Genomic DNA, 23,991 nt, shown 5'->3' with positions numbered 1-23,991 from the left:
AAATAGCTTTATGCAAAAAAAGAGATCAAGCAAAATTATGAGGTCTAAAAAATCTTTTTTAAAACAAGAATACCTACGAGCTTTTCACTGATTCAAGCTGGGAGTGAACGAACTATAGCTAATGCGCTGGAGAGTTGCGAACTACATCGAGCGCTCCGAGTCGTGAACTATTATGCGCAAGCGATATCGTAAATTGATCTCACACGGTATAGAATTGTAACTTGTAATTCACACTTCAATAGTGCAAATGTGTGAAGTCGTAACCAGTTCGAGCTGATTTGCAAGCGTCTATGCACTCAATTAGGGCCTTGTGCTGTGGTATAAGGCTGAAGTGGAAGCGGATATTTTATTAGCTGGTATAAATAGTAGTATACTAATCAAACAACTTTCACCTCTCGTAGGTAGGTACGAGTAAGTAAGAAAATAATGCATTTTCAATTATTTATTCAAATCATTACTTTTTCAAAACAAATCAAAATATCTTTATTCAAGTAGGTTTATCACAGATTCTTATGATATATCAAATCTATCGGTAGTTCGGAGTGTTTTCGAGCTAAGAGGAACTGACAAGAAACTCAGCTTTAATTCGTTTCAAATGAGCTTGTACATGTTTATAAAAATTTCACGGTCGGCTGTCACGGTTATAATTATATTAAGCAAATAAATTACATATATTTAATGTATAACTTAACTCATCTAGTCATGTATGTATATGTGTTATAAATGTTTGTATAGAAATAACCCTTGTACTCTTATGTTTGCAATTAAATAAACGGCATTTAGGAAAGCCAGGTCAATATTTTGCTGAGTTCAAATATTCTGCATGTTTACCGATTATAAAATCTTACAAATTATATGTATTGTGTATCAACATGTGTAAATAAAATAACGCGTAAATAATGCTACTTCCGCTTAATCTTACTCTTTAAACCTCACGTTCTATACATGAATTATTTATTCATTCCGCTCGATTTATATCAATATACGAAAGGCACAATTTAAGCACACCCTAATTATTAAACAGCCTATTTTAGTTCTTTGATCTCTTACAACTGATAAAGAAACGTTCACTGTTATTTAAACGATACGTTTTGTGATTATCATTATTTATTAACTAGTAGTGCCCGCGACCTCGTACGCGTATACATTTGTTACTGAGGGTGTTCAAATAGTATCAATACAACAATATTCGACGGTCTCGCTGGTCTAGTGGTTTTATCGCACCGCTTTACTGCCAATAGTCGCGGGTTCGATTCCTTGCACGACAAACATTTGTATTTATAGGTATGATTATATGTATCGATCTGGATGTTTTCTATGTATATTACCTATACATAATTATAAAAAAAATATTTATATTAGCTGTCTAGTATGCATAACACAAGCTCTGCTTGACTGGTATTAGATGGCGTTGTGTGAATTATCCTGTGATAGTGTTATAACTATAAATTTAGCATATATATACAACGCCATGTATTACTTAATAAATTTATAAAATTGTCAGTGGCGTATTGAAAATTTTCACAAAGGTAACTATTGCTCCCTTAGTCTACAGATTTACGGAATTGCGGTAGAATACTAACGCGAACGCTGACATTTGCTTCGGCGGCATAGGTACATCACAACATCACACAAAAGAACGTCATAGTTAAAAAGAAGTCATAAAACTCACGCGGGTGAAACCGAGGGCACGGATAGTGTTGATATATATTCACCAATATATTCTGTAAAAATTACATCGTAATTCCTCCAGCACACTTTCATTTTTTATACCACGAAATTATCATGTGAAACATAAACACACAAACAGAGGAGCAGACAGTTTGCGCCTTGTTACGACTTTATTATATATACAGATATTATATCTACTAAAAAAACGTCTTGAATGCGGTTTTTAAGTTAATGCCTAAATTTAAACGTCTTTAGAAGTGAAAGAGACATAAACTTATATCACAGTTACGTTGTATGCAGACATTAGTTTTTAGTTTAGTGCCTCAGTCATTGATACGATACTCATAGTCCATTCACCTGAATTTTCTACAAATGAATATTACTGTATGAGACACGTTTGTTTTTAACTTTCAATGAGTGTTATATTGAGTGTTCATATGGAATAGTCATTTATTCAGATATAACTTTTATTTCTAATCTATTGTGCTCTAATCTGTTAATGCTATATTGAATTTTCTGTTTATATATTCCATTCGGTAATACCAATTATGTTATCTGTGGTAATACGCATTATAGAGAGATTTTTTTATTGTTATTATATTATGAAAATTATTATATTAACCCTCAAAAGGAATATATATTTCCTCGTTTTTGCAACATTTTTCACCTCTCACTTCTTACTCTTTCCTCGAAAAATGGGCTCCTCAACACAATTTTTTTTAACTAATACTTCCTGCGATTAGAGCGTTCAAACAAACTTCCGCTTTATAATGTACTAAAATTATATAGAAACAGAAATAGATGCCAAAGCAACAAATGGACAGTAATCGTATACAATTCGCCACAGTTACAATGTGCAAATTGTGATCACAAATTTAATATCAAATTATTAAAGCACTTTTGTATAAATAAAAAATCTCAAGTTCCAAACAAAGTAAAATCACATAAAGCCTACAATGGAGATTAAGTATTTACAATTTCAAAGATTTTACTTGGAAGAAAAAGTTTTATGTATAACTCCCAAGATTTATTTTAATATTTAAAATTTGGAAAAAAGGACAAATTACGAAAACGATCCATGAAAGATAACACTTAACAAAGCAACATTGCAACGTACGGAACACATTAGTGATAAGCAAACAAATAAAGTTGATAGTCAAGTTGAACCAGTTTTAACTTTTAAGTTGCAATACAGATGCCAATACAATTAATAAAATTATCCAATTTCTAGTACATTTATGTAATTGTAGATGAAATGCCTAATAGTTATCTTTTATTTGTTTGTTTTGTTTGAAAAAATATCCAAAAGAAAATTTGGATGGGCTACCCCTAATCAAGGGTATAAAAACAGATCATAATCTATTCTCAGACCTATCGGTACATATAAAATTTCATCAAAATCGGTTAAGCCGTTTCGGTGATATATGGCAACTAACACTGTAACACGAGAATTTTATATATCAGAGAAGGTATGTAGAATTAAGACTACAATTACATGACAGATGATCCCAGCCGCGCCTTCACGGCCTGAATAATTTAGTCTGTACAGTATACAACAAAATTTCGATCTTTTTTAACATTGTGAGCTGAAGTGAACAACATGTGAGTTAAGTATTTATGGTCGATGAGTTATGTGCATGCTCAGCTGCGTCGTTGGACGTGTCGTATAAACAATGTTTAATTTGTTGCGGACAGTCGACTGCGGGAGACGCCGAGGTATTTGCGTAAATCTCATTTACTGCCATATTAATTTGGTTTAGCGCCGATAAAGCAGAATAATGAAATGGGACTGACGTATGAAGAGTTATGTGAGTAGGTGAGAGAAGGACGTTATGATAAGACGTTAGACTGTAATATTCTATAACTCTACTAGTAGGTGGGGACTTTTAGTAAAGGGGACTTATGGCTCCATTAATAATAATTTAATGTCAGGTTGATATCGCGAAACACCTCCTCATTAACGACCTCGGTGGTCTAGCGGTTTAGCACACTGCTTTACGTCCGATGGTCGCGGGTTCGATTCCTCGCACGGCGCAAACATTTTGTATTCATAAGTATGATTGTTTGTATCAGTCTGGGTATTTTCTATGTATAATATGTATGTATCTATGTATTTGTATCAGTTATCTAGTACCCATAACACAAGCTTTAGCTAGCTTAACTTGGATTTATATGGCGCTGTGTGAATTGTCCTGAGATGATTATTATTATTATTATATCGCGAATTCGTGGTGAATTCACCATGAAGGCCTAGCTAACTTCATGTTCATACTACTAGTGCACCGCCAGCGTATACCATTATCGAAGACGGTTGGTCCATTTCATTATCGTCCTAAAAGATGTATCTACATCAAGAGCATTTATGCAAAATTCGAGCATCGGCTGTGATATGTAAAGAACAAATTAGGTGTTACGTGTAAAGTTGGGAATCATTCAATCTTATTTTGGTCTAATACCCTTTCTTCTTCTGCAGCTTACAAACAGCAGGACTCAAGGAGGATAAACATTTTTAAAGACACACACAAGTACACTTCAAAACACGGGATTTTCAATATTTCTAAAAAAATAATCGCGCACGCATGGCGCTCAAAGAGATTAGATTTTTTAAGAAAAGAGGGTACTAAAATTCCAATAGAGATTACCTATTAAAGAGTCTGCATTGTGTTCATATCAGATATTAATTCTATGTATCAGATATTAAAAATTAAATTAATAATTATCAATAGTTTGTAAAGATTACTCTATTATATTTAATGTATATATTGTTGAATTTAATATGATAATTGATTTTTTTATAGAAACTATTACTCCTCCTTAAATAAAAGGTCATTTTAACCTAAAATATCTATTAAACGAAAATATGTACACATTAAACATTTTAATAATTATAAAATAAAAACCAAACGCTATAAACCATGAGTCAATAGATAAATTATGTATCTAAATCAGCGCATTGTCGGGTCAACTTATTTCTATACTTCGAGGCATTCAATCATTAGACGAGATTAACCTCATTTAACTGTGTCCAAGGCTAATGTAACGTGTACATATACATATGACGTGTCACAACTTGAGGTAATTTCTGAAATTAATTGGTTAACAATAATATACGAGACCGATACAAACAAACTGAATAATTAATATGAATGTCTGTACTGTGCGAGCAATCAAACCCCGACCATCGAAAGTAAAACAGTGTTCTAAACCGCTATACTATTGAGGTCGAACAACAAGTTAATGTAGAAAATTACAAATATTAACAACTATGTAATCTTTTTTCTTAAATATACCATTTTTGTAAAGTAACGAAAATACCTATATTTATGGAAACATTCACAAGTAAAATCATATAAGTATATTCACGGTGAATTACCTCTTCATTCATAAAATTATAGTTATCGTGAATACAATATACAATCATCACGGTTGTCCGAAATGGAGATTTCCTTTACCGAAAAACCTTTACCGTTTTTGATTTCGATCATCTGATCGAAAACAAAAACGGTAATTAGAAATCACTATCTTTGGGTCTGTATAGGAGAAGGTGAATAGACCACAAAGCTCGTTATTTTCTTATATAATCTAGAACTGACCTGAAACAGCAGATATCCAGAGTCGTACATCCAGAAGTCATCAGGCGCATTCCCGGGCTTGGTGAGATGGATCGCGAGGCAACGCTGCAGGATCAGGTGGCAGCGCTGCCCCCCCGCGCCGCGGCCGCTCATACCTCACGCGGGGCCGGGCGGCGGCATGCTCTGCACATAACATTATGAAATTAAATAAAACGTTTATTTGCGAGGAATGTTGTATACAAAACAATGAAATAAAGCGTTTATTTGCGTAGAATTTTGTACACAATACAAGAAATGAAGCGTTTATTTGGTAGGAATGTGGATTAAGCATTTATTTGCGAGGAATATGGTGTGTACAATGATTATGAAATACCTACACATCTACGCATTCCGTTATAATTACATAATAATATCGCTACTAAAATAGTGGTTGATATTTTTAATATTTAATGCCAAATCATAAAAAAAACTGAATATACACCCATAAAATTAGATCATATATTAATCATCGCAAACTAATTGATTTCCTGGCTATAATTGGATTAGTTATTTATTTTATTACATTTTGACACGACACAGAAATAAAGAAAAATAATTAGTCTTTATTAAAATAAACTTAATGTAAGCACTTTTGAATAATATATACAAGTACGAGTATGCCTAAATAAAATGATTCATTCTAAATTCAAAGCCATAAATTAAACTTCAATTGAAGTAATTAAGAAATAAAAATAATTAATTATTTCACATATAATAAATTAATAACAACAACAATAATTTAAATATTTTTTAAGCAATAGCATGTAAAGTATTACATAAAAAATTGTGTAAATTATTGTTTATAACATAATTTGTTTTTGTATTCTGTTGATGTCAATATGAAAATCAGTTAATTTATTTTAACAATATTCTTAACTCAGTACCACCGTACCTAAATTTAAACAATACTACGTGTAATATGGAAAAACTTAAGCAACATTAAGTACCTACGAACCCTTGACATGACAGTTTGGGAACAAGGTTTGTTGGTTACTTTACGCGTTGAAGATTATAGAAAATAATTAATTAATTGTGATTATAAATAGGTACAATAATTTGCATTATAATTAGATATTTTATTATTAAACCTGAAAATTATATTTATAAAACCTTGATATTTATAAATAATAATAATTAATAAATCAAGTGATAAATTTTAATAATAGCAGATTATGTGAACAATGGACAATAAATAACTCAATAAAATCTAGTTAATTAAGACTGTATGCCGCCGACCACTATCGATACAAAACGTGTTGACATGAAAATATCTACAAAAACTTATTAAAATCTATGAAATTTTGTTCACAGCATAAAGCTACTAATACTAATCACACTGGTCAGATTATTTTTAAACAAGTTTGTGTTAGAATTACACGTAACTGAAATAGCTACATTTGTATAAACAATCCAAGGCAGATTAATTATTTAAAAAAAAGTACAAATTATTAAACTATAATGAATTTTCAGAATAATGAAAAAAATTCATTATATTTACGTCAAAAATTCGATTGAAAGTATTGCTATCGCGTTTGAGTGAATGAAAACGCAAGGTGTCTGAATAGAGATAGAACGGATACTGAAAAATGGTAGATATTTTCCTTCATCGTATTTTTATTGCTGACACACTCCCCTTAATTAAAGAAACATGTCATTTAAATAATACAATTTTATTTAAAGTGAGACGTAAGAGTGAGTGAGTGTAGACACATTATGTACCGAGCTGTATACCTTGTGAAGTGTTAACATTATTGGACATTTACGTTTTCTTAACATTCATGTAATATAATGATAGTGTGTGTAATATTTTATTTATTGATTTATTTAGCATAATTAAGATAAACTACAAGTATGCGAGGTTTAATACTTCCAGGTACACGCAATTTTTGTAAAAAGGGATACAAAGTTTTTGTTTCACGTATTAATTTTATCGCGTGGACACACTTCCCTTAAATAAAGAAACATGTCATTTGAATAATAAAATTTTATTTGAAGTGATATTCATTACGTATCGAACTGTGCATAATAAAGTGTAGTGTTCTAGCTCATGTGAGATTACAGTGATTTAGACTTTAACACGTAATATATAAGAGTAATTCAGTTTCAGAATAGTATTTAATCAATATGTAGTCTCAAATGCTTTAAATCTTTTAGAAAACTAAAATAGACGGTCTATAATCATACCGAAGTCATTCATCACCTCAAACTACTGTTAACTATTGACATTTCGATTAGATATTGACTAATAAAGCTGTCGACGCAACCATTTAATAACCGGAATATTTATTAACATTATTGCAAATCCCCTTCCTGACAAATTAAATCAACAAAAGTTACATAACTTGACGTCAGCTGCATTGTATTTATTTGCTTGTTATACGAATGGCTACTAAGCAGTAGGGACATGAGAAAGTTATCGATAATCCAAAAAAAATAGGTTATTATTAAAAAATCAATCTTTATAATAATAAAAATAAACGATTATTTTACATCCCTATTGTTATATATTGATATATACTGTAGTAGCTAATTAGAAATGTATTTTTTATTCCTTTATATTTAAATTTAGTGTAGTGTAGTTCTTTTACTGTACATTTTATTTATACTTCAATTTCCTGATCATCATCATCATCTGCTCATTCATTATCCCATTTATTTAGGGTCGGCGTAATGTTTTTCCATGTTCGCAGTCATCTCGTTATTTACTCCCTTTCTTACCATATCATCTTGCACACAGTCCATACATCTCTTTTTTGGCCTTCCTCTGCCCTTATAACTATTCACATGTAACACCTTCCTTAAGATATTATCTTCATTCCTACGCATTACATTCCCATACCACGGTCTGTCGTGGTATGGGAATGAAATGCGTAGGTAGATTAGTAGTAGATTACTCTTTAAGTCCGACTCGAATTCAACACCTTGAAATGATGATTGTAAATGATAGCATTTACATATAAAAAACCCTATATTATTAATATATTTCTTCTATTTTCTATTTACCTATATACATATAAAAATAAAACTATAACAGATGTCTATGTATTCATTTTAATCCATTCGATTATGGACATCACTCGACAATGTAACTCGACCTACGGTAACCACTTGCCATCAGATGGGCCGTTTGCTTGTTTATACCTTAGATCTTAGAAATACTTAAAAATACGTTACAAATAACATACATTTTGTGATGTCGGCGGTGCTCTCGTATATAGGTGACGATATCCACTTTCTGTCCCTACCGGATACCGCACTTCCAATTACATAAAAAAGACATAGATACCTACAAGTTTCCTTCGTCATCTTATCAAATAGTACATGAATTAAAAAAATGTTACACTACCATACAATAAACATACATACGATCACGAATAACATTAAGGCGACGAAAGACACGAATAACTTTAAATTTCCCAATTATATGTTTTTTCATTGTTACAGATTACAATTGTTTATTACTATTTTCTACTTATCTAGTGATATTGTTGTCAATTAACACTTCTACTTCAACGTCATATATGTAACACCTAAAACAAACGTCCAGTATGATGTAAACGTAATAAAGCCGTGGTCAGTTACACAACACCAGAATTGGCTCTGATGCCGTTATAATAGCGGACAATAGTTCCAGTGTGGCACGGCCTTAATTCTCCAAATGGTGGTAGGTACTGTAATTTTTTTTAATGAATACATTATCTCATACAGGTGAAGTATTTTACACATTCACACTATAGTAATCTAAATATATATAACTCAAAGGTGACTGACATAGTGATCTATCAACGTACAGCCCAAACCACTGGACGGATCGGGCTGAAATTTGACATGCAGGTAGATGTTATGATGCAGGCAACCGCTAAGAAAGGATTGTGATTAATTCTACCCCAAAGGGGATAAAATAGGGGATGAAAGTTTGTATGAAACTTTGTCAATTTTAAACCGATCGGGCTGAGACTTTGCATGCATAAAGCTGCTATGATGTAGGCAAGAAAGAATTTTGATAAATTCCACCTCTAAGGGAATAAATTAACGCAAGCGAAGCCGCGGGCAAAAGCTAGTAGTTATATATTTTTAAATAGACACATTCTGGTGGTAATACAAAGTTTTATATCTTGTCTGTATATATTATATCTTACTGTCTCGCTTTCATACCCCTAAGTAATAACGGTGGTCCACCCCTAACATTTATTTTTTTATTTATGACATAATTTTATTTTTTTATAATGGGGTATTAAAAATACATACAACCCTAAATTTTCACCCTTCTATCACTAATCCTTATTATTTAATAGCAATTATAATTTATATGGTAGAACAACGTCGGTGGGATCAGCTAGAATGAATGAATAATTCGATTATTTCATTAATTTTATTACTATTAGACTTAATTATTTAATTTCATGTAATGTAATGGTAAGTAGCAAATATTAAGGAGTGGGATCTATCAATTTTAGTACTAAAGATTGCTATTGTATTGTACTTTCGTATTCTTAGATTGCGTACATTGCGTACCTCAATATTTAATAAACTCTAGTACGCAATGTAAATCGATTTATTCGCTTTACTAATTGCGTTTCACAAATCAATTAAATACAAAAGTAATTGAATTGAAATTAGATTGAAGAGTAGAGTACAGAGTAGATTCCATACTCAGAGATTTTTTTTATTATAATTCTATAAAAAAAAGTCTATTAGTCACTACTTGTGACTGTATTTTCGTTGTGTTCACTGAAAACCTTTAAAAAGACTACTTGTTTCATTCAAAGACAACAAAAGTGGAAATGAAATGTATATATTTTTCTTTCCCGAATAATATTCCAGTGCTTTGATGCTGTTTATCCTTCGTAGGAGATATTTTTTACTCATCAATAAATCAATATCTGATAGCGATACATAGTCATAAAATTTCATCGTTTTTCATCGGGGCACTAACTTTCACGGGCTTCGATTTATGTACATTTTATAGTTATGCCCAAGTACTTGTTATTAAACAGTAATTTGATTTCACAAGTATCTATTCCGAAAATAACTGGTTACAGTTTTAAGTGTTTTTATAGCTTCCCAGCTTAGATTCATTCTGTTTGTATAATATTTACAAGTTACAAAGACATTGCGTTTCCATTCCGAACAAAGAAGATATGACTGGAGCTGGATCACTACACAATAATTTTAAAAAATCTGGAATAACTTTATGTGTATATATGTATTTTCCAAGTGGGCTCGCAATACAGTAACATAAAAAGAATCGTGTGAAAGCTGCCAGCAACAGAATATGCCATGCCTACATATCCTGTAATTTTTCTAGCGCTTTCTCTACTTTCAGTTGGAAAATATATTACAAAGCAACCTGCTTGGTAGCTGAAACCGCAGCAGACCCGGCGTATTTAATCTTATGTAAAGAAGAGCAAGACTTTGACAATAGAAGCTTAATAATTGAACATTATTCAGCTTCTATTGTCTTGCTTCACGTATTAGTATATAGATTACTTCGATAATAGCACAGAAACAGACCTCGATTCGCAGATTTTACAATTAACATTATTTGATATTTACGTTTTGTTATCATTCGTGTAATATAATAGTACCGTGTAATGTTTTATGTATTGACTACACGCATAATTAAAAAAAATTGCATTCTATACTTCGCTATATAAACTACAAGTGAACAAAATTTCATACTCCTCCGTCCACATAATTTTCGTAATAAGGGGTTTTTCACAAACAACGTTTTTCTTCATGTATACATATTAATTACACGTATTATTTCTGAATTATGCTCAGATAATATTTCAAATAACAAAAAGGACACTCTTTATCTGAATGCACATGGACAAAGCCGCGAGATATAGTAAGTATATAATAAAATGCATTACTGATACAATTAAAACCAGTTACAACCACATCGAATGAGCAATAGTAAATCAGTAGAGTGGGCGACAAACTCAGCATAGATCTAGTGTGAAACTTGTTTACATTTATTTTAGTGCACCTTATTTCGCTTTCTGTCTTCTAGGAATGTGAACAGGTGGAAATTTATATCGAGTGGCATTTCTAATGCCATTTCGAGTAATATAAAATTGAACACCTGCTCCGTTGTGATAGTCTGTGGGCTGTGTAACAAATGACAAGCAAATTGTATCACACAGGTACGAAAGTAAATACTTTTGAAGTATGCAAGCTTTCTGTAACATTTAAGGTTGTATTCAGTATATTGGAATAAATAACACTTTATTGTAATCGGTTCAGAGACAAAAAAGTTAGACACAAATAGCAGTGTTTGAACTTTGATACTTTATGCAATTCTAAGTGGAAGTGAAGTTCGACGGCTCAAATAGTCGTACATAAAATCTGACTAAAACTGAAATGGTACTAGTAAGAGCACTAACTCTGAGAAACTTTCGCTCTCAGTTCAGATCGAGACCATTTCTGTTTCGGTTGTAAAAGTAGTTTCGGTTTGACACCAAACTATAGTCACAAATTACACGCGTACTCGCTATACGTGATCGCAAACAAAAACTCATCTTTATAAATACAAGCCCACGTCGAACCATCATTGCGTGGGTGTCACTATTCATTACAAAAACAAAATCATGTCAATTTACCGTATTCACAATCATGACTATAATCCATCTTATAATGCCCGTTACATGTTCTTTTTATTGTTCTCTGCCCAGCTATACTAGGGTTCCGTGCGTCAGAGATAAAAAATAGAGCGATGAGACTCAATGTGACTCAGTCGTCGTCAATCGATACTTTTTTAATTCAGGTTAGATTGAACTCCACGCGGTCCCCTTTAGAACCACCCCATCCCTACATACAGATAGTCCTCCACGGGGTCCCCTCTAGAATATACATGTATTGATAATATACGTAAATCATCCTGACAGAAATTCTTAAATTGTAAGTCAACACCGTATCAAAATTTGTTGCACTGTTTATAAAATACAAGTGAAAACAGATAAGTGTCTGTTTTAAATAAAATAATGGTTTGTTATCGGTCGTGTAATCTAATGGTAGTTTGTGTAATATGTTATATTTTGGTTATTTTAAGCATATGTAATTAAAACTAAAAATAAAATTGTGTGCTCCTTCTCTATACAAACTATAAGTGTGCGAAATTTTATACGCCTCCGTTCGCGCAATTTTCATAATATAACAGTAACTATATATAAATGCTCGATTATTTTATGTCGAATTTATTAATCAGCAATATTAACTTGTATTAATGTATTGTTGTAATATTACCTACTATCTATATATAAGTTATATTCGTTCTGTGAAGCTGTAAAAGCCAGCTACGGTCAACAGCATTACAACAGTTCGAAAAATATTTAAACATATGTATGTATAGATAAGTTACGGAACCCACGCCGAGCAAGATCGCCTCACGCTTATTCCGATTGTTTTATACCTACTTCTGGGATGGGAATCTCAAACAACAACAAGCAAATATTGATATCGGTGACTGCTGCAGGAAACTAGTGGAATTTGAATTTCAAATTTTATAAGTGACTATACTTGTACTTCGTAGCTGTCTCACCTCAGTGAAGCGGTCATTGCTTAAATGGACTACACATGACACTAATATCAGAGGCAATATAACCACCTACTCATTTTTTCGTACCTTTACCTTCCAGCTAACTAACTTCTAGCTAACCTAAAAGTTGTCTCTAATAGATTCCTAGTGATAAAACCGCCTTTTGTACTAGTTATTGTATTTTTTTCTATTAATTAATTTCTGTATCTGGTACACTTAGTGTATAAATAGAAATTAATAATTATATTTATCTAAGAGCGCTGCCCACTCATTCTCTAATTAGTGGGGAGCGCTCTTAGATTGCTTAATCCATAGATAGGTAGGCACGGCAGATTTGACATATCATAATCATCTGTAATAGACCTACCTACATGAATAAAGATAGTTTCGTGTGTAGCATAATCAGCTGGTCTTCTCTGGAAACATTTCCAGTGTTATTGTATTGTTTCATACCTTTTTTTATTTTTATATTTAATTACACTCTAGTAACATACTAATTTGTGTTCGTTTATTAAAAATATATATTTATTAATTTTTGTATTCAGCTTACTTAATGGTACGTCATTGGGCGTGGCAAAAAATTTTTGCAAAAACGCATGATGGAGCACCGTTATTCATGATTAGGATGGTATTTTGTTTCTCATAGCATGCCTGCAAGCCAATTTTATCCCTACTACAACTCCTCCGATATTGAGCCTGATTTTAGTGTTGTGTGTAGTCCATTTAAGTTGTATTCGACATCGATCAACGAGGTTAAGCAAATTCAATACGACTTCAATAACCTACGGTCAATTTCAGATGAATTCATTTTGACTAACCAGATTCCATAAATTAATTGTATTTGGAGCAAATAAATACCTAGTAGTCACAATTCAACCATGATTTATCTAAATTTGAAATTTATTATGATTCTATTCTCAAATACTAAATGAATATTATGTGTGGCAAATGTATGGTATAGTGTGTATAATGCTTTTTTTATGAATTGAATGTATAATTAAGCATTTGCCATTACAAAAATGTCCTACATTAACATATATTTTCTGTAAATAATACTCTGATAGCGTCAAAAGGTACCTCAAGTTATCCATTGTTGTCCATAAGGATAGTTATAACAACTTTATACGTTTCATTAATTTATATTACTGAATAAAAAAAGCAGCTCCCATTTATCGAACTACACACAACGTATTTGTATAACGAACTCATTTCCAATGAACCGAATGGCGTAATAACTGCAACGAAACCAAATTGCATATTGATATCGTATCGGTAATGGTTAATTAAAATCAAATTATCAGATGCTACATTACATCACATGATTAATAAAAACAGTATTACTTTAAACCATGATCCACTTTTAACTGTAGGTAAAGTTGCATGGTTAATTGAAATACTAGTGGCCCGCTACAGTCTCGTTCATGTGCAGACAACGTTGTTAGATTTTGTATACTTATATAATATATAGACACTGGAATAATATAGGTATCATCAAACAGTGAAATATTTTTTTAATTCGGTGCAGCGCTTCCGCAGGCGGCACTGTCCTCACAGAAAAATACGCTCTCTCTTACTGTTTGTAATAACAGTATAAGCTGCTTAGCTCAATTTCATCAGTAACCAAAATGACATCTCTCATGCCTCTCTTACTTTCTATATATATAATTAACATATATTATAAATAATATCTACAATTTATATTATTTATAATTGGTATATAGATAATTAAAAATTTATTGCAATGTATAGGTATATCAACGAATCTACTTTAGGATTAAAGAAATGCATAACGCTACATCTTACATACGAATAAACAATCATTAGTGAGTATTCCTATCGACGGATTTAAAAAAGGTTATTTGGAAAATGATAATATATATAAATATTATAATTCGTCCCATCGTTCTATTGTGTTCTATGTTCTATTTTATTTATTTCTTGTTTCAAATACGTCTCTTACATACAAAGATTTTATACTTATTCATTTGGCAAAAGCTATAGAATACAGCTTAGAATATATTGAAAGTAACTATCGTCAATAAAGAAGATCATTAACTTCCTATCTCCGATAACAAGATCTATTTGCTACACCATATTGCTCATTAGCCCCATGCTGGAGATAGTTGTTATTAATTAAGGAACCATAACATCACAGGTGAAAGTGAACGGTACCATCATAATTATTAAAGATAAATCTATTTATATTGAATACTTAAAGCTCGTATATTCCTCGAGATAAAGTCATCGAGATAAAGTGTTGGATAACGTTGCTCTCTTCGCGGTAATGTGACGTGACATGTCTGTCATAACGCCGGTATAATTATAGTAATCGACCTTCAGTGTCACGACATGTTCATTAAGTATACGCTTGACGTTAGTAAAAGCAATATTATCGTGTATTTTAAACTTGCGCACATGAGACGAGCGGGCAGTGATACCAACCGTCCGAAAATCCTCATATATAGGTACGAAAATTATAACTTACGAAAATCGGTCAAAATACTACGATATGCAAGGTTAGAGAGCCAAATTCAGCTAATATACGAGATTTTGTATATGCAAACATAAATATAAATATAAAGAATATTATTAAGGGGATCCTAATATTTAGACGCTGCGCTGTTACAAACGTCACGAATCGACCCGTGAACAAAACGCAAAAAAATACATATTATATTTTGTCTATAACACAAAAAAAAATGAGTGGATCACTCTTAACGGTATAAAAATAATTTACGTCCTATTCTCAGACCTACTGTATACACAAAATTTCATAAGAATCGGTCAAGCTGGAGGAGGAGTTTTGTTACAAAAATTTTGATACAAGAATTTCATACATTACAGGCATATTCATTAATTGTTTATATATTACAAGTACATATATTTATTAATTTCCATCTATTTGCGCTAGATCACCTACCAAACAACGGAGTAACTACGTTACAGCATAGTTCGGTAATTGGATTATATTGACAGCGTGCGTGCGACCTTTTAGTGCATAATTCGCCTCTACGGCCTGCGGGTGCACTCAATAACATTTGTCAGAACTATCTTCACGCTAGTTTCCTTACGGAATAGGTACACACAATTAATACATTAAGAACATTGTGTCGAACTTTATTATGTAAACACATTGGTATATATGAATAAAATGTTATTGAGTGAGATAATTGTTATCTCAAATACATTTTCAGAAGTCCTAACAAATAGGTAAATAAGTCTTAGATATAGGCTATGTATCGCTGGCGTGAGACGAAACAAGGATAACTAAAATTTGGCCCGAAATATATGGATGGTTTATGCTTTATGAAGAAGGTCAGGAATTCTTATTTATGTCATTAAAATGGAAAACAAGCTGACAACCCACTCGACCTGATACTTGTAATTGGTAACCGTCACCTTAATGGACATATTCAGATCCGGTCATGAGATGTCATTAGTGAAAACTAACGTGTCATGCCTCATACCCTACCCATATATTCAATCTTAGGTTTTACTTTTCTATCCGGAATATAGCTTACAAAGAAAGCTACTTGGTGATAAAAATAGATAAGGCAGAGGCAACTACGCAGACAAATTAGCACAAAGTCTACTCTGGTCAAATTTAGTGCCGACGTGAGGTCAATCTAAATATGAAAAAAAAAATTCATACGTGCGAATCTGCGTAATATTCTAATAAGCATATTTTATATATAACCTCATTGACCATATTATTATGCAAAGTCAAGTCCTTGGCAATTGAAATTCCATAAGGTGACATAACGGCCCAGTTTGACCATGCCACCGGGGGCGTCCGCGCCAAATAAAGCTTATTCAGGCCATATTAAGTCAATTAGGATTATTGCAATGAAATAACGGTCCTTATTTGCATTAACGTTATGTTTTAGCATCCAAAATGGCGTCGAAGAGGTTTTTGAACTGTTACTATTTATGTTATGTTGCTTTTAGCGAGCCGTTTAGGATTTTTATGGATATGTAAATTTGAGATTCATGTATAAATAAAAGAAATACCTGTTTGTTAGGAGCATGACATTTTACATTATGGATAGTTCGAAGACGAAGAAATAAGCCGAAATAAAACTAGTCAAAAGAACACTATTTATCATACACAGTTACCATTGATTTCTTATTAAATAAAACTCTGTTAAATATGAACTCTGTAGTAAAAAACAGATTCATAATGTTATAAAACTATGCCAACAAAAAGGAAAGAATATTTTTAAACACAACTTCACAGTATTTCAAATAATTGCAAGAATTTAATAAAAGTTCTAGTAAAACATTCCCTTCGCATTCATTATAATAGAGCCAGTAGAAAGACAATGGTTCTATATATTTTGTATAACCACAGAAAACATTTTAAAATATCTAAAAGCATACCATTTTATCATACTTTTTATTCACAATTAAAGGTATTTCAAAGAAGAACTTCGAGCAATGCTTAGCTTAAAGTTAATTAAACTATTGTTAAGATATCAGGAGAGAATATTTAGCTACATTTAAATGGTAAATCTTGTAACTATAAATTTGTACCGGTATATACATATTCACTTTTTAATTCAAATCAAAAGTTAAGAAACTGTGGTATAGAAAATCCCCTCTTGGTAAAATCAGCGAATTCTTCTCCCGCCCCAAGAACGTCAACGTTTTATTAAATTCTTGGGAACCCTAAAGTGTGGTGATAATAATTTATTTCACTGTCGCTGACTAAAATATTCTTTTATACTACTACGGACTCGAATATATATATTCAAACTCAATCTCAAAATAAATTATTATTTCAAAATAAAAAAATAAACGAAATGTTGACAACATTACTTATACTAGAAAATTGATTATATTATTTTTAACCTTATACTATTAATAAATATGGTAACATTATTTTTAATTATTAATTTATTTGCTTAAAACAAACAATTCCCATTACAGTACAGTATACGTATATATTTAGGCAATTTATTTTATTTACGTAATTGTACATTTAAATACAAAAATATTTAGATTAAGAAATTGCATTTTTCTTTCATTCTTGCTCAACTCTACAAGATAATAAGAATATCCAACTAACTATATCTAACTATAGAGCTGGCCTAAATCAATGAGTCATTTATTCTTAAGTTTCACAAAAAATAAGTAAATTTTATAAAAATAGTTACATATTCACTAATTTACTTTACTAATCTTGGCAATGGCCGACTATCAATCAATAAACGAACTCAATTTGGCAGTAAAGAAATAAAACAATCCAGTAGGAAGGATCTGAGTGCCAAGGTTGCTTCCTTTTATTAGAGTAGTTTATGCTCATAAACGTCCAAGAATAATATACGATGCAATTTCTTAGTTGGCAAATCTACTTTTCTTGATGTAATCTTAATTTAATGGCAGCAATATTTGTTCTACCATAAGTTGTTTAGTGTTCATTTAGACGTGGCTCGTTATTTAAAAACTACATCACTGTTTACAGATAAATAGTAATATCATGAAAAATATTTTCAAGTTAGCTTCTTTGGGTCCTATTGTGAACTTATAGAAGAGTTTGATCTCTAAGTAATTATTTCATAGGACTTATACTTTTTGGAATTATAACTAATGCCTAAACATCAAGCCGACACGTCTGGCTGGATATTTTGTAGGTATGTATAGGGATAATAATTTTATTCCTAATTTAGTATTGCGAAAAAATACTATTTTTTTATTCATTCTTTTAGACATAGGCCAGTCAATATATCATGTGGTAAACATACCAGCTTTTAGAATAAAACATTGCTTAAATAGTATTAATTTTTACTAAAGAGATTTGGAAGTAAATGCTACCATAAAATAATTTTGTTGAATATGAATTTCGTCCTCATAGGGATCGTGGCAACTCATAAATCATAGTGTTTATTTTATCAATTGTTACAACTGAAATGCATCCTATTCAATGTCTGAATCCTAACCGTTCTTTGATTATAATAAAATGTGATATCAGTCATATGGATTCTAACAAACAAATTAGCCACATGACCAACAAACTGTTGCATAAGTACGAGTATTGGTCGTTTTTATTTTAGTTTGCACAACTTTTGTGTATTGAAGTGGCCACTTATTGCGATTTGCGTAATGAACAGTACGAGTATGTTCACACGATATTGCAGAACATTAAAAATTTGCAAGTGAAAAAATTTATGGTGACAAAAGACTTGCCTCGTCATACGACTTTTATTATGATTAAATGTACCTTACGCCTGCGTTAACGGGACGTTGGCGGGGCACCAATGTAAAATGATAGGATGAGAAAGTTTGACAGTTGACGGAACATGAATAGCATTACAGGCATCAGATTCTCGAGAACTAAATTGCTATACCTCCATATCCTGTAATTTCACTGCTATAACAACAACCCTTCACAACTGAGCACAGTTTACGAAGCAGAAATTAAATAAAATTAATATTCATTTACAAAATACTGGTAATTATATAGATACAGAATTATACATATAAAAGAGAAATTTACCAAAGACGGCTTTGTAAAATAAGCCTCTCTCTAACAATAATATGTAATTGATTAAAGATGACAACGAACATGATTAGTTACTTAAACACTGTCGTATCTATAATCTTTCATACCTACTCTGTAGAATATCAAAGTGGCGGATTAATTAATCTGTGACAATTATCGTTCCCGCCACAATGCAAGTGAAACCTGTTCTTTTGTATAAATTAAAAAAAAATCGCGCGACATGACTCACTCGACCTGTCGACGGAAGCATCGATTGTCAAGGTCGCATAATCGCAGCCGACGACGCGCGACCAACCATTGTTTCAAGTACGCCCATTGTAAGCTGTTTTTACCACGTTTTCTATTTAAAGTAACCCTTTAATGAACGGTTACGTTTAATGGAACAGCGCTTCGTGAATGACAGCGAACTATTACTACTAAAAATATAATATAATAGTAGAAATAGAAATTACAAAATCTTTATTAAAACAAACTTAATATAAGCACTTTTAAATAATCATATCTTTTATTCTATCACTCAATCGGAACGCAGACTCATCACAAGAAGAACGAGCAAAAAACTTGCGTGCTGCTGTTCTAAATAAACCCAGGGTAACTCACATCGCCATCTATTAAGCTAAGCAGAGCTTGTGTTGCTAGACAACCGATAGAAATACTTAATGATGGTGTGCTACATTTTATGTTTATTAGTATTCACGAGTATGATTGTTTATATAGGTCTGGATATTTTCTACGTATGTATTTACAAAAATAATCTATTTAAGTATTAATATCACTTGTCTAGTACCAATAACACCAGCACTGCTTAGATTGGGACTGGATAGCGCTGTGTAAATTGTACTGAGTATTTATTATAATTAATTAATTATTATGTAATGTTGGGGATTAAATCAGCACCTTTAAATGTCACAGGCAGGAATTTTAATGATTTCCCAGCAAAATATGTATGAATTATACAAAAAATGTTACTCCTTTAAGATAAATCATGGTACTCGTACGTGAATAGTATTCAAATGCGTCGGGCATGCGGCAGCCAGTTGTTCCGCAGTGTCGCGAAATCACTTGTTAACAGTGCCTTTGTAGGAAGTAACTTTACTGTTATGTCACCGTATCTTATATGCGCGCGGACTTGAGAAGCCTTTACATTTTCTCTCGAAAGCAACATCTAAATATACTAACCTGAAACCTACAATTTATACATCAGGATTAATCTTCCTTATACCATTTATTTGGGATCAGTGTAATATGTTTTTCTCTTATATTTAACCTTGTTCGCAGTCATCTCGTTATTTACTCTATATTATATTATTTACTCTTTTTACACAGTCCGTCCATCTCTTTTTCAGCCTTCCTTTGCCCTTAGAATTCTCCACATTCGTATATTGTTACATTCTTCCTTAAAATATTATCTTCATTCCTACGCATTACATGCCCGTACCATGACAGACTCTGCAATTTATGTAAATAGTTAGAATATAACAGACCCATGTTTGTAATTATAAATATTTGAAAAAGGAAATATGGGTCTTTATTAAATCTGTGTTTCTATGTATTTGCATGTTTACAGTATCAAAATAATTGGCAATTTTATTATGATCTTCGTAGTTGCTAGTCTCATTTGGCGGTTTTTGTGGCGTGATATAGCGTGAATTACATTATATTTTGTTTTAGAATCTAAAATAAGCATTTTCTATCGAAAATAACTACTATATATCTATAGCAACCTGACACCCAGTGACTTTATAATGAACGCGATTCCTCCCAGAAACCAATGTGATACATTCCATGATGTATTTGAATATGCCTCAATGAGCTAACTGTCCTAATCTCATACTCATCTTATCCTCCCATGATGCTCAGCCAGCGAGTTCCATTAGCTCATACCAATCCATTATGATTGACGACCTTGGTGGTCTAGCGGTTTGTACACCGTTTTACGTTCGATGGTCGCGGGTTCGATTACTCGCACGGCACAAACATTTGTATTCATGAGTATGATTGTTTGTATCGGTCTGGATGTTTTCTATGTATATTATGTATGTTTTTACGAAAAAAAATGTATTTGTATCAGTTATCTAGTTATCTAGTATACCTAACACAATCTTTAGCTTAACTTGGGTCTAGATGGTGCAGTGTGACAATTCACATTCATTCAGGACAATTTCTGAGATTATTATTATTATCCACACAAAAATCTAAGGCTAATTAATCCCATATATAAATGACGGTCTAATTTAAACCAATTCAAATAATACTACCAACTGCGAACTTGATGTGATTACGAACGAGTAAGTATATGTATACATCACTAGCCGAGTGGCACTAGCTGAGTAGTGCAGTGGCTTACATAAAAATCTATGGGCTTATCTAAAGCGTGAGGGGCAACCGGTGCAAGGTCACACTGCACTGCGGAGCACTGTAGGGTTGTTAACATAAATAAATAAAATACATTTTTATTCGATAATTGGCAGTAATGTACTAAGCATATGTTATTATAAACGCGACACAATAATAGACTTAATATGTTATATAATATGTATTTTTAACAATTTCACTACTAATATATACTGCAATATATATTTAATTGTAATATAAGTTATTTGATATTAATTGCATTTATATACTTTTTTGTCATGATATTTATTTCTGTTGGTAATACTTTAATGTACCTGAAGCATAACATTACAATAATTGTAAAAACCTGACCTAAAACGATCTAAATATTTATCAAATATAGGTCAAGTTATAATGTACGAATACATGATTATATATATAGGTAAGTATATGGTAATTTGAAAAAGAATAATACATATATAATCCTAGAAGTTTAGACTTAGACCTATTTTATATTAGTGTATTTTTTTAATTACTTAATAATAATTCAATACAAATTTAAATCGCAAGCTATGTACCAACAACAATCATTTAAACTAAATTAAATCTAAACTACATTTATTTTTAGAAATGCATTGAAATTAAATTATAAGTTGACAACCCTAATGTCAGACGCGCAGACGGGGGTATCGATCGCATCCCGCAGTCTGCAACGCACACACACATCCGTATAAATCCACGGCACCTTTATAACACGCGATTAGTTGCCATTCTCAGCACGGAACTAACAAGTTTATAAGTTTATTTGCCATTCAGTATATATACTGAACATTGATATGACTTTACTATGTTAATAATATAATAATCGCGAAACTTTAAACTACTGAACGGATTTTGATGAAACTTTACAGTAATATAGCTTATGAAATAACACATAGGCTATATTTTATATTGAAATGTATATACTGAAATTTAACGCGCGTGAAACCACGGGCACGGCTAGTTTATAATAATAACATTAGGACAATTCACACGGCGCCATCTAGTCCCAAACTAAGCAAAACTTGTGTTATGGGTGTTATAAAATTTACTGTTGTGGGATAATACGATGTTGTCGGTTGTTGAAATATTACAGAGAGATAAACTTACAAAATGTATATAAAAATAATGCTCTGCTAAATAACAACAGTAAAATGTAAAGTGGGGTGACACAGTTTAGACACGGCAGTGCTTAGTAGACAATATATAGTTTGTCTTACTAGACATAATAAATTGTAAGTATTACCTTGAAGTACCTAGGTAACTGTGTCCACGCTTACATATATAATTTTTGTAAATATATACTTATGTATACAAACGAGGAATCTAACCCGCGATCATCGAAGAAGCCGTGTGCTGAAGCATTAGATTACCGAGGCCTTAGAATTTGCACAAATACTATTTTTTTATCATACAATCACTTATGTATCATCAAGATCAAAGAATTACAAGAGTATTCATTTATATCTATTTACCTCAGATGACATAATAATATGTACATCGATGAAACACGTATATTTACTTCCTTATTATATCAATTTATTTAAATAACGAGATTAAGTGGAAGACAAAAAATGTCGTATTTATTATACGAATATCTGCATAATCGAACAACTATGAAGCGTGTTTATTCATCATCTCGAAGGTCTATGTCAAAATAACGGATTTCCTTTAAAACTCGTTGCATTTGAATAGTGCAACTTCTATATCTGGAACCAGCAACATTAAGCTATAAAGTGGGTAAGAAGCAATAAAAATTAAACCTTGACTTTCATTTGACTGACAATTCTTTATGTTTAATTTCTAGTCTTAAGATCTAAGATACGAAATTTCGAAAAAGTTTTTAATATAATACCTAAAACATTAAAATAAGTACAATTGTTTATAATATGTATAAAACAGGCTTATAATGAACAGATATCGTCAGTATTTTCATATATTTTTACACATTTTTATAATCGTCCGCATTCAGTGCATTTTCCAGTCTGTAATGCAAAAAGAAACCTAATATTGTCTAAAAAAGGTGTACAAACCAATGTAAATGTAATGCAGTATATTAATGAATCTTGAGATTTATGTGTCTAATGCAGTTTATTAATGAAAGTAGAGATTTCTAAATACTGATTAACATGCTAACATTCCGATGATTACAATTCGTGTTTTAAAAGTAAATTTGTTCAACAAAAACACTACTAATCGTGACAAAATTAATAAATATATTAGCAGGATTCACGATTGTCATGATAGACCCCCAACAAGAGTATAAATGCAATAGATTCAAAAATAGTTATCAA

General features: G+C 31.6%; 1 protein-coding gene across 1 annotated transcript in view; it reads right to left on the bottom strand.

Annotated features, from left to right (window-relative positions):
• LOC131846945 (uncharacterized) overlaps positions 1–23,991 on the bottom strand; it is a 196,621-nt gene that overhangs the window by 149,080 nt on the left and 23,550 nt on the right. The window contains exon 2 of the mRNA XM_059196362.1: positions 5,265–5,426. Within this exon, the coding sequence (XP_059052345.1) occupies positions 5,265–5,396 (132 nt within the window). The 5' untranslated portion in view covers positions 5,397–5,426. The remainder of the gene's footprint in view (positions 1–5,264; positions 5,427–23,991) is intronic.

This window comes from Achroia grisella, unplaced genomic scaffold (genome assembly GCF_030625045.1).
Source record: "Achroia grisella isolate CSIRO2021 unplaced genomic scaffold, CSIRO_AGI_Agris_v1 utg515, whole genome shotgun sequence".
NCBI classification, from domain to species: Eukaryota; Metazoa; Arthropoda; class Insecta; order Lepidoptera; family Pyralidae; genus Achroia; species Achroia grisella.
This window is presented reverse-complemented; position numbering and strand designations above follow the sequence as displayed.